Source organism: Montipora capricornis, chromosome 6 (assembly GCF_036669925.1).
Source record: "Montipora capricornis isolate CH-2021 chromosome 6, ASM3666992v2, whole genome shotgun sequence".
Taxonomy (NCBI): Eukaryota; Metazoa; Cnidaria; class Anthozoa; order Scleractinia; family Acroporidae; genus Montipora; species Montipora capricornis.
This window is the reverse complement of record NC_090888.1, coordinates 23,747,171-23,762,170: the sequence shown is the minus strand read 5'-3', so window position 1 is coordinate 23,762,170 and position 15,000 is coordinate 23,747,171. Positions and strand designations below refer to the sequence as shown.

The 15,000-nt window shown below is 39.2% G+C and overlaps 1 protein-coding gene across 10 annotated transcripts in view; it reads left to right on the top strand.

Moving 5' to 3' along the window:
* The first annotated feature begins 2,510 nt into the window (after positions 1 to 2,510).
* Positions 2,511 to 15,000, top strand: part of LOC138051811 (uncharacterized) — a 215,030-nt gene continuing 202,540 nt past the window's right edge. Inside the window, exons 1-9 of one of the 10 annotated variants that reach the window (XM_068898090.1) lie at positions 2,523 to 2,739; positions 4,201 to 4,566; positions 6,631 to 7,201; positions 7,413 to 7,567; positions 7,895 to 8,031; positions 8,938 to 9,049; positions 9,245 to 9,269; positions 9,419 to 9,605; positions 10,139 to 10,228. In XM_068898090.1, coding sequence (XP_068754191.1) covers positions 7,910 to 8,031; positions 8,938 to 9,049; positions 9,245 to 9,269; positions 9,419 to 9,423 — 264 coding nt within the window. In that variant the 5' untranslated portion in view covers positions 2,523 to 2,739; positions 4,201 to 4,566; positions 6,631 to 7,201; positions 7,413 to 7,567; positions 7,895 to 7,909 and the 3' untranslated portion in view covers positions 9,424 to 9,605; positions 10,139 to 10,228. Of the gene's footprint in view, positions 2,740 to 4,200; positions 4,567 to 4,611; positions 7,202 to 7,412; positions 7,568 to 7,894; positions 8,032 to 8,937; positions 9,050 to 9,171; positions 9,270 to 9,418; positions 9,606 to 10,138; positions 10,229 to 11,315; positions 11,511 to 15,000 lie in introns of those variants that run through there. The other 9 variants (XM_068898085.1, XM_068898084.1, XM_068898088.1 and 6 more) reach the window with 9 other exon arrangements.

The window sequence follows — 15,000 nt, the reverse complement described above, 5'->3', positions numbered from 1 at the left end:
TGTAATAGGTAGATTAATAACACCCCAAGAAGGTGAAGTGTCTCCACTAATTTTGCAACTTGTTGTAGCTGAGGATGGATTAAGCCGTGAACTTAGATTTTGTACCATTTAAGTGGGGTGTTTGAGTCTTATGTAAGCCGCGGCTCATTTTCTCTCGTATAAACGGCCCTAATTAATGACAACAGATGGCGACTCTAGTCAAACATGCCGCCAATTTCCAACGCCATTAAAACCCCTTAGATATTACATCATGTAGATTATGCACTGCACCCACTCAATCTGTTATTTATTAAAAATTGCACATTGGTTCACTCAAAATTTCCACACTTTTCTTGGTTGGTGTCTTGCTTCATGCAATGTCATACTTGCTTAGTTTCCATATCATCAAGGGGATACACATATCACTGTGACGCCGGTTTGGACCGGTTGAGCGAATACGAGGAAAAGCTATTGTAGGCACTTTTCGCACTTTAGAGTCGGCAGTCGTCATAAGCATAAGCATAAGCATAAGCATAATTTATTCACGATGATAAAATAAAATATGAAAATACATCATGAAAAGGAAACGAGGTTGACCCTATAACGTTTCCTGGAATTAAAAACTAAAACAAGCATCATAATTACATATTTACAAATTAAGAAAAGACTTCAGTCTGGTTTTAAAAATGTTAAAAGATTCAGCTTCTACTACGTGCAGTGGTAGGCTGTTCCAATCCTTTACTATACGAACGAAAAATGAGTATTTATAGGGATTTACTTTTGCGCTTTTCACGAATAATTTAAAAGGATGATTAGCACGCGTCCGGGTATCTAAAGCTACTTCGAAAAAGTCACTAACATTTAAACCATTTAGGCCAAATACGGTTTTATAACACTCTACAAGGGAGAATAGATGTAGTGTCTGCGTTTCTCTAAAGTGGGTCATTTTAAAATTTTGAGGCGGTCTTCATACTCCATATCTCCTCTTCTTTGACCTAATGCAAGGCGCGATGCTCTCCTCTGGACTTTTTCGAGTGCTAGGATGTCCTTGACTAGGTATGGACACCAGACTGGAACGGCATATTCGAGAACAGGTCGCACTAAGGACATATACAGGGTAGAGAAAGCTTCTACATTTGAGGGCCCAAGAGTTCTATAAACGACACCCCAAGATTCTATTTGCCTTGTGCACAACGGCGTGAACTTGGGCGCTCCCCGATAAATCAGAGAAGATAAGGACTCCTAGATCTTTCGTACACTTGACAGACGTAATACTTGATCCCATTGTATAGGAGGGGACCGACCTGTCACGGCTGTGAGTTATACGCATCGATTCACATTTCTCTGGATTGAATCTAAGCTGCCAGAGGGTCGCACAGTTCGCCAAACGATCGAAATCCGTTTGAAGGGCTCGGGTGTCGTTTGCAAAATCGGTGATCTCTCTGTACACCTTTGTGTCATCAGCAAACATTTTGATGGAAGACGATATGTTAGATGATATATCGTTAACATAAATGAGAAATAGAATAGGCCCCAGAATTGTTCCCCGGGGTACTCCGGATTTAACATGGGTCCCCGAGGAGAAGGTACCACGTACCACCACGCGTTGTTGGCGGTTTGTCAAAAATTTTCTAAACCATTTCAACAAGTTACCCTCGATTCCATAACCTTTCAGTTTGAGGAGCAAACGTTCGTGGGGAACTGAATCGAAAGCTTTAGTGAAATCGAGGAATACGACATCTGTAGGTGTTGATTTGTTTCTAGATGAGGCCCAGTCATTGTAGCAGGTAAGTAACTGTGTCACGGTTGACTTGCCTTCAAGAAACCCGAACTGAATTGGGTTAAAAATACCCAGATTTTGCCAAAAGTTTACCACACGCTTTTTTTACAATCTTTTCACAGACCTTACATGCTATGGAAGTAAGTGATACTTGGCGATAATTTTCTCTGTTAGTTTTAGGCCCCTTTTTGTGGATCGGAACGATGTCAGCTTGTTTCCAGGCATGTGGAACTGAACCAGTGGTGAACGATGCGTTCATCAACTTGCAAAGCGATGGAGCTATCTCGACAGCACATTCTGTTAAGACGCGTGCTGGTAGATGATCCGGCCCTGGGGCCCGTTTCTCGAAAGTCCCGAAACTTTACGGGCCATTTTCGGGTGTCACAAATCCCTTTGTATCTCAAGAACGGAGAGGATTTAAGTCGTCAAACTTCACGGACATGTTTCTTTTAGTTAGCTTGAAAACATGTTAAAAGATCGGCTTTTCAAAACAAGCGGTTGGCAGTTTCACAAATGGCTTTACGGGCCCGAAACGTTTTCGGGACTTTCGAGAAACGAGCCCCTGGGGCCTGTTTCTCGAAAGACCCGGTAACTTACCGTGCCCGGTAAGTCACCCGGTAATTACCCGATAAGTTTTCGGGTGTTTCTCGAATCTCCCGTTAATTTCGATCCCGTTATTTTTCCCGATAACTTGCCCGGTAACTTACGGGAGCTTTGGAGCTCCCGTTACTCTCCCGTTAAAGTTTACGTAAAGGGTAACATCATTTTGCTGCATCAAAACAAAATGGCTGGCGAAGACGGACTTTTGTTACGCAGTTTGTCGGCCAAGAACATACCAAGGGAGGCCTGTACTGAATCATATGACCGATACAGAAGTAGTTGAGAGGCATAGGTTGTCAACAGGAAGATTAAATTGGCTGATTGAACGGTGTATTGTAAAGAAGATCGATCTAGAGAGGATGCAATTCGCGGAGACTCAGGTAAACCAATACAGGCTAATACCCACCAACTTTCGGTGCCGTAAAACTACAGATGTTAATATATTAAACTTCGGTGGAATCGGCAATAAAGCAAGCCTTTACTTAAACACGGACTGCAGTTTGTTTTGGCGTGAGTCTACTTTTTTCACATCTAAATTCGCAGCACCCAGAGTCTTAATAGGGAACAACTGGCTGCAGCATTTCCAGCAAAAAACAAATGACATGTTGTTAAAAAAAACATACAATAAATAAATGGGATGCAAACTACTGGCAGGGAAAATTTGGAAAGGAGAAGCGATCGACCATTACGTGATATTGAGCAAAAAACAAAACATACCCAGCTAAATGCTGCTCCGTTTGTCTGAAACAGCAAAGAGGAAATTGTCTCCTTGTGTAAGAATAAAACATGCTTGTGTTCGAGAAAAAAAGGAATTTTTATATGGACTCAAACTCGACAAAACCTATCAATTAATGCTCATCAAACAACGAACTTCTTTGCGTACGTTGTTCCCACGGCGGTCCGCTTTATCTCTGTTTTGTTTTGGTGGTGTTCAAGTGTGACAGTAGATTCATGTTTATAAATCTTTCAGGTAAATGTGACCGTGTTTTCCCGGGGGGGGGGGGGGTACTCCCATATGGAACAGACGGGGATGCTCGTCGGAAATTTTGAATTTAACCCCTAAAGGAGACTATCTGGGCGTGGCTCAAGCTTTTTTTGAACCCAAAAGGAGACCAATCTGGGTGTGGCTTAAGCAAATTTTGACCCCTAGAAACAAGTTAAAAAGAAAATTTGACTTCTGTTTCTCTTCGCGTAATTCTGTGTTTCTTCGCGGAGCCCTAAACAAGACCTTGGCGGCTTAAAATATTGGCGCTTTGCTCGGAACACCCTAGGCGATACCAAAATCCAAAATTTACACCCCTAAGCGAGACGACGAGCTTCCCTGTCTGTTTCATATGGGAGTCCCACCCCGGGCGTGTTTTACCCTATAGCTGGCTTTCCCAGAGTGACTGGAGCAATTGATGGCTCTCTCATTCCTATCTGGCACCCAGACAGTGATGAACATCTCTCTGTTTGTCACAAGGGTTTTCATGCTATTAATGTGATGACAGTGCAATGCTCACCTGTCATCTACAAATTTTGTTTGCATATGGCATGGCTCTGTACATGATTCAACTATTTTTAATGCCAGCTACTTGCAAGCATGTATGGAGGGTGGAGGAGGCGGGAATGGGTGGCTCCTAGGAGACTGGGTATACAATCAAACCCTACAGGTACCAGAAGACCCATACAAAAATGAAGAACACCACTGAGCGGGCCTTTGGCCTGCAGTGGAAGACAAGATTTCCCTCCTTGATTACTCTGGTGGGCAGTGCAAAGCAGCAAATTTCTGCCTGGCCTCCATTCAATAGCTTCTACATAACTTAAGCCCAACTTGACTCAAAATATTTCTTTTGTTTAAGATAAATCTCAACACCAGAGAGATACTTGCAAAGCTAATGAGAGGCATGAGTTAATTTCAACTATAACGGAACAAACTGTTTTGGAACTTTTTTGCAATGCAGAGCAGTTTGGTAGGGATCACCTCGGTTAAAGACTTGATTATTGCTTCTTGCTAGCTAGGCCTTGAAAGTGACAAAACATGGAGAGAGTTTTGTTAAATTTACTGTGCATTGAAACCAATTTTCAAGGAGAACATGGAAAAATTTATTTGGCATAGATGGAAAGATTCAACTTTGCAGTGAAAAACACTTGGAGTGAGGTGCACTCTAACAGTAACATTAATTTTATTGGGTCACTTTGTCCAAAAGCCACTTAACAGTCATCAGGTGAGTTCATTTTAAATGACACTGCAAAAAAAACAGTAAGGGGGAAACAGTAAGGGGGCTTTCATTTATTAGGGAGGTGGGGTAATGTTATTTTGGAGAAGAATTAAGGGGGGTTGTCATATATTGAGCAGCCTTTTGAGGGGGGTTGATTGAAATGTTGGCTTTTCCACTTCATTTCGCTGACTTCAAAGCTGAATGTACATATTAGAAAAGATTTATAATATTACACCCATTTTCCTGGCCATTGGAAAACGTTTTCCCAATTATGGCAACTGTTCCTGGGAACAGGGAAATGCCTGTATTGGGAAATACCTTTAATGATTAACTCTCAATGGTCTGGACATGGAAATGCACTGCCCTTCCTATGAAGTTTTAAAAGTGACGGATGCCATATAGTTTACTTTTTGTGATGGTATGCAAGCTGAACAGGGGCGTAGCGATATACGCTCATACCCACATGCGTACCTCCAAAAATCAAAGAAATAAAACATTGTAAAGGGAGAGGTCTCTCCCTTTTCCTGTAGCCACATTTACCATGGATAATGCACTTGTCTACTAAACACTTATATCAGTAGTTCCAAAGGTTGACAAATAAACAACAAAGTTACTGCGAGTGAATAGTTAGCATTTTTTTCATGCTTTGATTTATGAAACAATCCAGTATGCCAGATCATTTCATTTGAGCTATTATGCAACTTAGCTGCCTTATCCTTACTTTGAAAATTCCAAAACCATAAACATTATTAATTTTAAATAAAATGTCCTTGAGTTTCGAGTAAAAAGCCAAATGAATCAATCGCAAGAAAACTAAACCACAACCACTAACAACCACAACCTGTAATGATAATAATTAGTTTGTGGTGTTATGTCACTTCATGTTCACACATTAAGAACTTGTTCTAAATTGTTGTTGCTATTACATCATGTAACTACCAATATTTATTGATAGATCATACGTATAAGGCATAGATATAAGGGCCCTTGAATATTGTAAACTGGCTTCAAAGGAATGTGTGAGAAACTTGATCAATAATTTAGTGGCATTCTGTATCCAAATTGCAAATTAATCATTCATTATTTCCGATCAGTATACTACTAATAATTATTGACCTTTTGCTGAACTGTATCATGAATTGCAGAATTTTAAACACATTGCTGTTGGCTGGTAACCCTAAATACTAAACACTTAATTACTGTCCCGATGGAAATAGTTAATTTTGTTTCCCTCGAATCTCAAATTGAATGTTTCCCCGAGGCATAAGCTGAGGGAACCAGTGAGGTTCAAGGGAAACAAACTTAACTGTTTCTCGCTTTACCGGTCATTAATTAGTTTGTTATGTGCCCCCCCCCCCCCCCCCAAAAAAAAAATATATATATATATATCAAAGGAGGTCGTTGGTGAACATTCGCAGGTTACAGTGCATTGTTACCCTCTGATTTCATAGATTTTGCATTGTTGCCTGATCAGAGACTTTAGCTGGCAAACATTTTTATTGTTTAGGTGTCATTTCACCTCAACTTAGTCAATGAGAATGCTCGCTGTTGGACATAAAATTCCATCTACCAGTATATAACATTATTAAATATTTTTTAAACTTGTTTTCATGTCACATTAACTGTGACCACGTTACTACACAGAAACAACAGATGTGTAGTTAACTTATTTTCTTTGTCCAAGAGAACTGGTATATTTCACCTACTAATAATAATAAAGTAATCTGTGTTTGTAGAGATTGGTTAATTGAAACAACAGAACAGTGTGGTCCAGTGATTGGGGTTGCTTGCCTTGAGATTCCAAGTTCAAGGCCCGCTCTTTCCATTCGTTCAATTTGTTCCTGGCATTCTCTGGTTCAATTTATCATCTGCACTTGTAAATAACCAACTAGTTTGCCTCTGGCCAGTTGGGATTACAGTTGTTGTGATTGCTTTTTTCTGTCGTTTTGTTAGCTGTGTTTGTTTGGCCCTGAAAAGCCCCTATGGGGAGCTTTCTATTATGCATGTATTCATAATTGTATTGTAGGTGTACTTTTGTTCAATTTTAATAGTTCCAAATTATTGCTGTAGAATCAGAGGAAATTATATCCAGTCATCATTGACAGTCTTGAAGAATTCAGATGAGTATTAATAATTTGACTGTGTTTTTACAAAGTGCACAATTATATCTGTCTAAAGCATATGTTCATATGTGCATATGTTCAAGTTGGTATGGATCCATACAAATACTGAAAATGATATCCCTGCCAGAACATGAGCTATGTACTGGTACTGGTATATTGCCCCGATTTTCAAAGATGACACAAGCACTGACTGAATCATAATAGGAACATTCGAACCCACAAGTGACCAGCACCCAACGCCAATGGCTTAATAGGTCAGTTAGTTAGAACGTTGCACTGGTATCACTGAATTTTTATGGCTTCTCTATGCAATTGCTAAAATTGTGTTCATAACTGAGGATCATAGCTTCACTTGAGTTGGTATATGATAAACTTGTTAAATTTGTGGCATTTAACATTTTAAGATTAATCTGAGAGGTTTCAATTTTAGGATATGTCGTCATAGACTATCATGTTTGAAGTTTGAGGCAAGTGAAGTCGATTGCGTTGACACAATTGATTGCCCTGCTTGTCCCAAGGTAGGTTGTAGAACCTTCTATAAGAGATATTAACATTATAATGAATTTCAAGATAGGCCCAGTACATCACTGGCATGTGCATAAAGGTGAAACAGGAAAGTTTAGTTCATACAAAATTGAGCCAGAGCAAACAAAATGATATTAAAGTTATATTTCTGAGCGTGAGTTATTGTACTCTATTAACCAATGATAACAACATTACTTCCTTCAGAATCATGGAACTCTTCTGTAATCCATGGATGCGGTCGCAAAAAAGCAGCTGGCAAAAGTGTGAGGGAACCCCTGTTTGGAACAGCAGTATTTGATAATGACCTATAGGTTGATGATTTTGTGCAGCAACACCCAACAACCACTGGAGGAAAGGAGGTGTGTAATCGTTGAGCAATATTTCCTAATAATTAGGTGTGGTTGTTCATAAATATTGTCCTAGACTTGACACTTTTAAACGCATATTTTCTAATGGAAATCACTAGATAATATCATTGATTTATTTTCTTTGATTAGAATACCTTCCAAATCCATTGCATTGTATGTCAGACTGATTGTATTAAGGGGAAATTGGGAAAATGTACACAGTACATATTATGGCATTGACTTCTAGATGGTGAAATGGTGTAATATTCTGAGGATACACTATTCAGGCATGTGCCAGGGTTTTAATGTTTTCTTTTTTAAAATATTGTTATATCATAGGAATGTAGTGACTTCATGGCAGGGAATGCAGTCTGTTCAAGATCCCGCTATTCTGCACTCTGTGAAACGGCAATATTTGGGAGAGCTTGCCGCCATGAATTTCCCAAGAGGTTTATCAATGTGAAGCAAGGCGAAAGGTTAACTAACATTATTTGCCTTCATTTTATCGGCATGACTATTTCGGGGGGTAGGAGGTTAGGGGTTAGGGTGTGTGGTAGGGAGTGCATGATTTCAAGGGTACCATACCTGAAACAACCCAAACCTTTACAAAATTGATAACCTAGTTTAAGTTAGGCCTTAACACTATGCTTTGGATAAATACTAGGCCTAAGTTTACGATTTTTGTAGAGGTTTGGGTTATTTCAGCTATGATACCCTTCGCCACCTAACCCTTCATCCCCTACCCCCCATCCCCGGAATTGTCATGCAGTCTTTCTAAGACAGTATAGCTTAATATCATATTTATGATGTGTTTAATCTCTGTGTGTCAATGTGGTCCTGCATATTTTCTTGATGAGTATGTTTAATAATGAACCCATAGAATGCAGTTTTGCAATGAAATGTATCGTATTTTATTTGGAGAGCATACTCAAGAAAATTCAACCTTTAATAGGAGTTGGTGATAAATGATGATCCATTAAAGCCAATATACAGTGTATTTAAACATTCCTCATGTAAGATTTGTGTAGCTAATAATATTACGAATTTAAATCGAGAGCCTGTCAGGGTGAAACATTCATGCAAATATTCATGAGCCCCAATAACATCAAATCATTTACGCAACACGTACACGAACACTTAAAATCCTGTAAGACGTTTTTATTGTGGGTGTCTTTTGTTGTTCACGTGCCCACAGAGTTGTGTTTAAATTTATTCTAAAATACCAAAATATGGAAAGAAGGCAAAAGAGGACGGAAAATAAACTTTAATGTGTCAAGATAATTATGTCACTTTGGGCTGCTCATGAGTTATGTTTTGAATCATTCACTATATAGGGTTTCATTAAGAATTTACATTCATGTGGAATAATTTCTTTGCCATAGACTTGCTTATCCAGTTTGGATTCTAAACAATCTTTTGGATGAAATAAGCAGTCAGTCACTTAATGTGTGCATCCTTTATGATGTTGCATGCCTTTTCGAAACTCACCTGCAGGTACAGTACCAATTTCCACTCACTCGTACTGTATTCAATTTCATGCTGGTCTGTTTTATCTTTACATTAGTAAAAAGTTGCAAATTAATGGTACATGTATATTATTTTTTTGTACTGATAAGAATGCATTGCTTAGGCTCAAGGGCAGCACCACATTTTGCAGTCTGTTAAGTTGGCAATTCCTATTTTTCATAGTTATGGACACAAAGCGAACTGCCAGGTGTGTGGTTTTTTCATTCCTTGATATATTTTCTTCCTTGAATAATGACCACCATTTAGTGCAAAGGATAAATGAGAATATGCCATGGTGTATTTCTAATGGGATTGCTTTCCTTTGTATTGTTTTATGCTTTGTTTATTTATCCCCAGATTAAGTACAGTCCCCGGAGAGTATCTGATTCTGGTTTTGGTCTCACTGATGGTGAAGTCCTCAAGAGACTTTGGTCCTATCTTTGAAGATTTGGAAAAATGACAAAGGAGATGAGGCCAAACTATAGGGTTGATGTGCTCTCCGATGCACTGTTGTTTTATGCCAAGAAGAAATCTGCTAACCTAGGTGAATAATACATTTTCTGTGAGTGCAGAAATCCAAATCCAAACCTTAACATCACAATAACCCTTTGTAGGCTTAATGTTGGTTCTTACTCTAGGGTTAATGCCAATTTGAGGTGAACAAGACTTATTTACGATGACCTGCTTCTTTGTAAACTGTGCCTGTGTAAGCAATCAATAACAATATCATTATACCATCAAATTAGGCAAAACTCGTATTTTTAACCCTATTGCTTCTGACTCACATTGTGACCTTTCAAAACCTTAGCTAGCACCACGGAGAAAGTAACACGTTTTCTTCAAATCAGTACCATGATTTCAGGTCTCTGCTCTACCTGATTTATACACATACACACTCACACTTTATAATTGTGTGTAATCGAACGTTATTGAAGATGACCTCTTCACACCCAACTAGTGATCAGGAGGACGTTGGTTTAAATGCAAATATTTTTTTCAGAGGTTGTGTATTATTGAGTTCCCTTCAATAACTTAGACTCCCTCTCGTTACATATACTGTACCTATTCATTTTTTAGGCAAGCTGTTATCTGATCGCATGAAGAGAGGAGTGGTGGTAATTAAAGATTCAGAGGAAGAATTGATTAACCCATTGGCCAGCCTCCCAGGTGTGAGATTAATGCTCATCCAAACGGAGTCCCTACATCATGTTTCAGTTTCCAAAAGTCTTTATTGAATGATTACATTTGAAAATGAAAAGACCTATAATAAAAGGTCGTGTTGTTATAAAAGTGGATGTCCACTTACATACTATTCTACCGTAGCTACCTTAGTTTGCATATCACATTCTTCTTCAGTCTTTTTTATGCTTTGTTTTATTCTACAAAATCTACTCTTTATCCATCCTCTTTCACAAGAAAGAGACTGCTGTTAACCTATATACCTCTTACTAGCCGCGTTATCGTCCGTACTGTAAGTGACGGACCGACAGGGAAAACGAGGATTCGTAAACTTACAGCACGGACCGAGAAAGCGATGTTAGTAAGGTATTTAGTATATCTCTGAGGTTAATCCGGCGTGCGTGCAAAGAAACTAGTCGAAGTCAAGCGGACAGTTCAACTGCTACAAAGATTAAACTAAATCTTCCTGGCTGTTTGAAATAGTTGCTTGAAAGATTCAAACAGTTTTACGAATTTATGTAGCAGAAACGACATGAAAAACTTGCTAGATAATGTGTTATCGAAATTTTAAATTCAGTGGGCTGTAAAGTGGGCCGTACTGTAGAATACGGCCCGCTTATATGTATTTAGCCAATCACAGCCCACGTACTGTTTAAGAGATATAATAATGGACATCATTAAAAACTGGATCATTGGATAATGGAATTCGAGAGTTTTGATTGGCTAAGCCATCATGGGTTATGAGCCATTATACCATGATCTTCAAACACGGCAAGCATAAGCGTGACTTTTTGGGCCTTTTTATTTTTATTTTAGTCTAGTTTTCTATATTTTGGGGGCGTTTTTAATAAAACAATTATTCCACTTGCGCTTGTTGGATATGAGATGATTATAGCCAACTCGGTGCTAGGTGCCTCGTTGGCTATCTATCATCTCATATCCAACGCGCGCTCATGGAATAATTGTTAAATTATGCCTAAAAACCCCTAAATGCGGGCAACCTGTATTAAGCAATCAGTATACCTTTAACGTTGAACGGTCCTCTTGTATGTAATCCATTACAACTACTTTTTAGCCCCAGTTCGAAGGGAAGAGGTTGCAGCATGGGCAGACCAGGAAGCAGAATGGACAGGAGGCTTAAACAAACCTGTTGAACATCCTTCGTGGATGTTTATGTAATATACTTGAAAATGTACTATGAAATCCGAGCCAAGTGGGAGCAAGAATCCGAACCTGAAAAATTGCAGCAACTGTATGCTCAAATGAACAAGTATGTTTGATATTTCTTAACACTATGAATCCCAAAAACACCACTTACAGATCGTGCCTTTAGTCAACTTTCCTACTAGTTGATGGGTGATCATGTGGGTCCTAACAGGTTGATAACCGCCTCACCACAAAAAACTTTGGCTTCCTGATCCACACTTCACAATTTTGTACTGTATTAAACTTTCATTTCCATAAATGTTTTCACGTGAATACGAACACAAACCTAATTGACCATTTTCAACATTGGTGGCCACGAGCCCATATGAGTAGAAGAGTAGTGAGTAGCACACAGTAACAGATGTGTTCAATTTTCTCTTTTCCCTCCTCTTTTCACCTGATCACGTAGACCTACCCTTTTGATTAACTTTTGATATGAACTCCTGCTCAGCTAGTTAGTATTCATTAACTTTTGATACAGACCTCTACTGATTAAAATAACAATACTTTGTATTCAATTTAATGTATTCATTTCACAAGCAGGATAAAATATTCGCGTCCGATCTGTATGGACGTTTACAATGGCTCACCCATCGGCTCGCCATTGTAAACGCCCATACAGATCTCCCGCTCATATTTTATCTACCACTTGAAAACAGGGTCAAACTATTTAACAATTATTCCATGAGCGCGCGTTGGATATGAGATGATACATGTAGATAGCCAACGAGGCGCGTAGCGCCGAGTTGGCTATAATCATCTCATATCCAACAAACGTGAGTGGAATAATTGCTTTATTAAAAACGCCCCAAAAATATAGAAAACTGGACTACAATAAAAATAAAAAGGCCCAAAAAATCACGCATGTGCTTGCCGTGTTTGTAGAGATATGTCCAGAAATGCACACAACAACAAAAAATGGCAAAAGTGAGAAAATGTTGGCGAATTTGGCAAATATGGCGAAAATGACAATTTTGCCACAATAGCCAACGAGGAAAAACACAAAGCAGTGAAGGGGACCCATAAAAGTTGGCGAGAGCGGCGAATTTGGCAAATATGGCGAAAATGACAATTTTGCCACAATCGCCAACAAGGAAAAACACAAAGCAGTGAAGGGGGCCCATAAAAGTTGCCGAGAGCGGCGAATTTGGCAAATATGGCGAAATGACAATTTAGCCAACGAGGAAAAACACAAATTAGTGAAGGGGACTCATAAAAGTTGGCCAAAGCAGCGAATTTGGCAAATATGGCGAAAATGACAATTTTGCTACAATCGCCAACGAGGAAAAACACAAAGCAGTGAAGGGGGCTCATAAAAGTTGCCGAGAGCGGCGAATTTGGCAAATATGGCGAAAATGACAATTTTGCCACAATCACCAACAAGGAAAAACACAAAGCAGTGAAGGGGGCCCATAAAAGTTGGCCAAAGCAGCGAAATTTGGCAATATGGCGAAAATGACAATTTTGCCACAATCGCCAACTAGGCAAAGCAATGAAGCAATGAGGGGGCCGATAAAAGTTGGCGAATGTGGCGAACAAAATTAATGAAAGAAGAATTCGATCTCCAGTGTTGTTTCAAATGTTTGACCTCAAATTACAAAAGTTCGTTTCTTGAATTTAATGATTTTAGAAAATTAACAAACCAGCATGAAGAACGAGGGAAAGAGGAATTTGGCAAAATAGGGAGATTATGGCAACGGGACGTGGCTCCAAATAACAAAGTCATGGCAAGGTTGTCATTTGTGACTGCGGTGGAACAATTTAATTACTGACATGTATAACTGCCTCGTACTCTGACAATTCATGTAAGAATGACTTCACCAACGGGTACTAAGAGTTTCAAAGCAGTTATTTGAATCTTACCAATGTCCGCTTGCAAGGAATTAGATTCAATAAACCACACACAAAATATGTCCTTGTCGTATGATCCATTACATGTACTTTAAAGTAAGCATTGCGTGAAGATGCATGCATGTCGTGCCTGTGAATTTTATAGTAGCTTTCACGAATCTTGCCATCAGTCGGAATTGAAATCCTTCTACCACAACTGTAGAAGAATGTCGACACCCAGTAGAACAGAAGTTGCAAAATTAAAATTCTCCACAAGACGATAAACATTTCCTGAATTGTGATCGCCGGAAAGATCAGACCGAAGCGTTCTTTTAGACGCCATCTTAAGAAATCGACATATACGTCGTGTTAAGTCACTGTAGTGTAACTGCTAACTGAGCCCCCAGTCTCCTCGTTCGTCGTCTGAGTACATACATACATACAACATAAACTACTTATTCATCCCAAATGGGCTTTTCAGAATAAAGGCAAGAGATAAACTAATGCTATATACAAGTAAATTGATTAACTAAGTAACTAGTAATGACATAATCGAACCGATTAATTATTAATAATTAATGAAATAAAAGCAAAAAGTGGAGCAATTAGGTCACTAAAAAAGTAGAGAGAAGGGTTCTCCTCAGGAAACGTTTGAAGTCCTGTAGTGTTGGTTTCAACTTAAGAATCGAATCTAGTGAGTTCCAGAGTTTGACTGTCCTGAAGTGGAAAGTTCAAAGGCATATTTAACATCTTGGAGTTCCTCGTTGTACGCCTTGTGATCATGGCTTCTGAATATATGTAGAAAATAAAGAGGCTGGAGCGCACCCTGACATACATTTGAAGGCCATAATTGCGTGGCGATAATACAACTGCTGTCTTACAGGTAGCCACTTAAATTAGATCTTTAAGGATAGGGGGACATGTGGTCGTATTTCCTTGAGATGCTAACGATACGAGCCGCGAAATTCTGGATACAGCCTGGATCCTACTTAAGTTGTACTCAGAGGTGTTGCTCTAAAACCATTACAAACAATAATATAGCTTGGTGCTAACAAGCTAAGGCATTAAGGTGGTGGGGTCAAAAAGCATGTTTAACTTGATTAATCTGGCCTAGGCGCACCCATGCAAACGGATACTGTTGAAAGCTCCTGTGATCGTTATATGTCAAGCAGGGATCCAGGAGAACTCACAGATCTCGTAGCAACGGTAGTTGGTGTAATTTCTTCTTACTAACCAAAATTTAGACGAAAATCCTCTACTTTGCTGACCATCGCTCTGGGTGCAACGATAAGTAAAATAGTTTTACTAGGGTTTATAAGGAGTTGCTTTCTAAAGGTCTAGTTACTAATTCTGCAGAAGTCTTCATTTAATTTCGTAATCTCGCTATACTGAACGGCCACGGCGGCCGACAATCCTGCATACAAAAATTTGATTTATTCAACGGAGTTGATAATGTAAATTGGACACCGTATAGAGATTCTCTGTACGGTGGTCAGTTTACATTATCAACTCCGTTGATAAAACCCAAATTTTTGTCTATTACCTCCCCATCGACGCAGCACCATGGTTTCTTTAGAAACATACCCCCCGCAATCAAAGGCAAGACGCTCTCGTGGAAAGTGGTAGTTAACTGAACCGAACGCTAAAATTTTGCGAGAGTGATTAGGCCTAACCGGTAATTCACGGAAACGAGCGCTTAGGCTTAAACAGTAAACAAGTGCTTT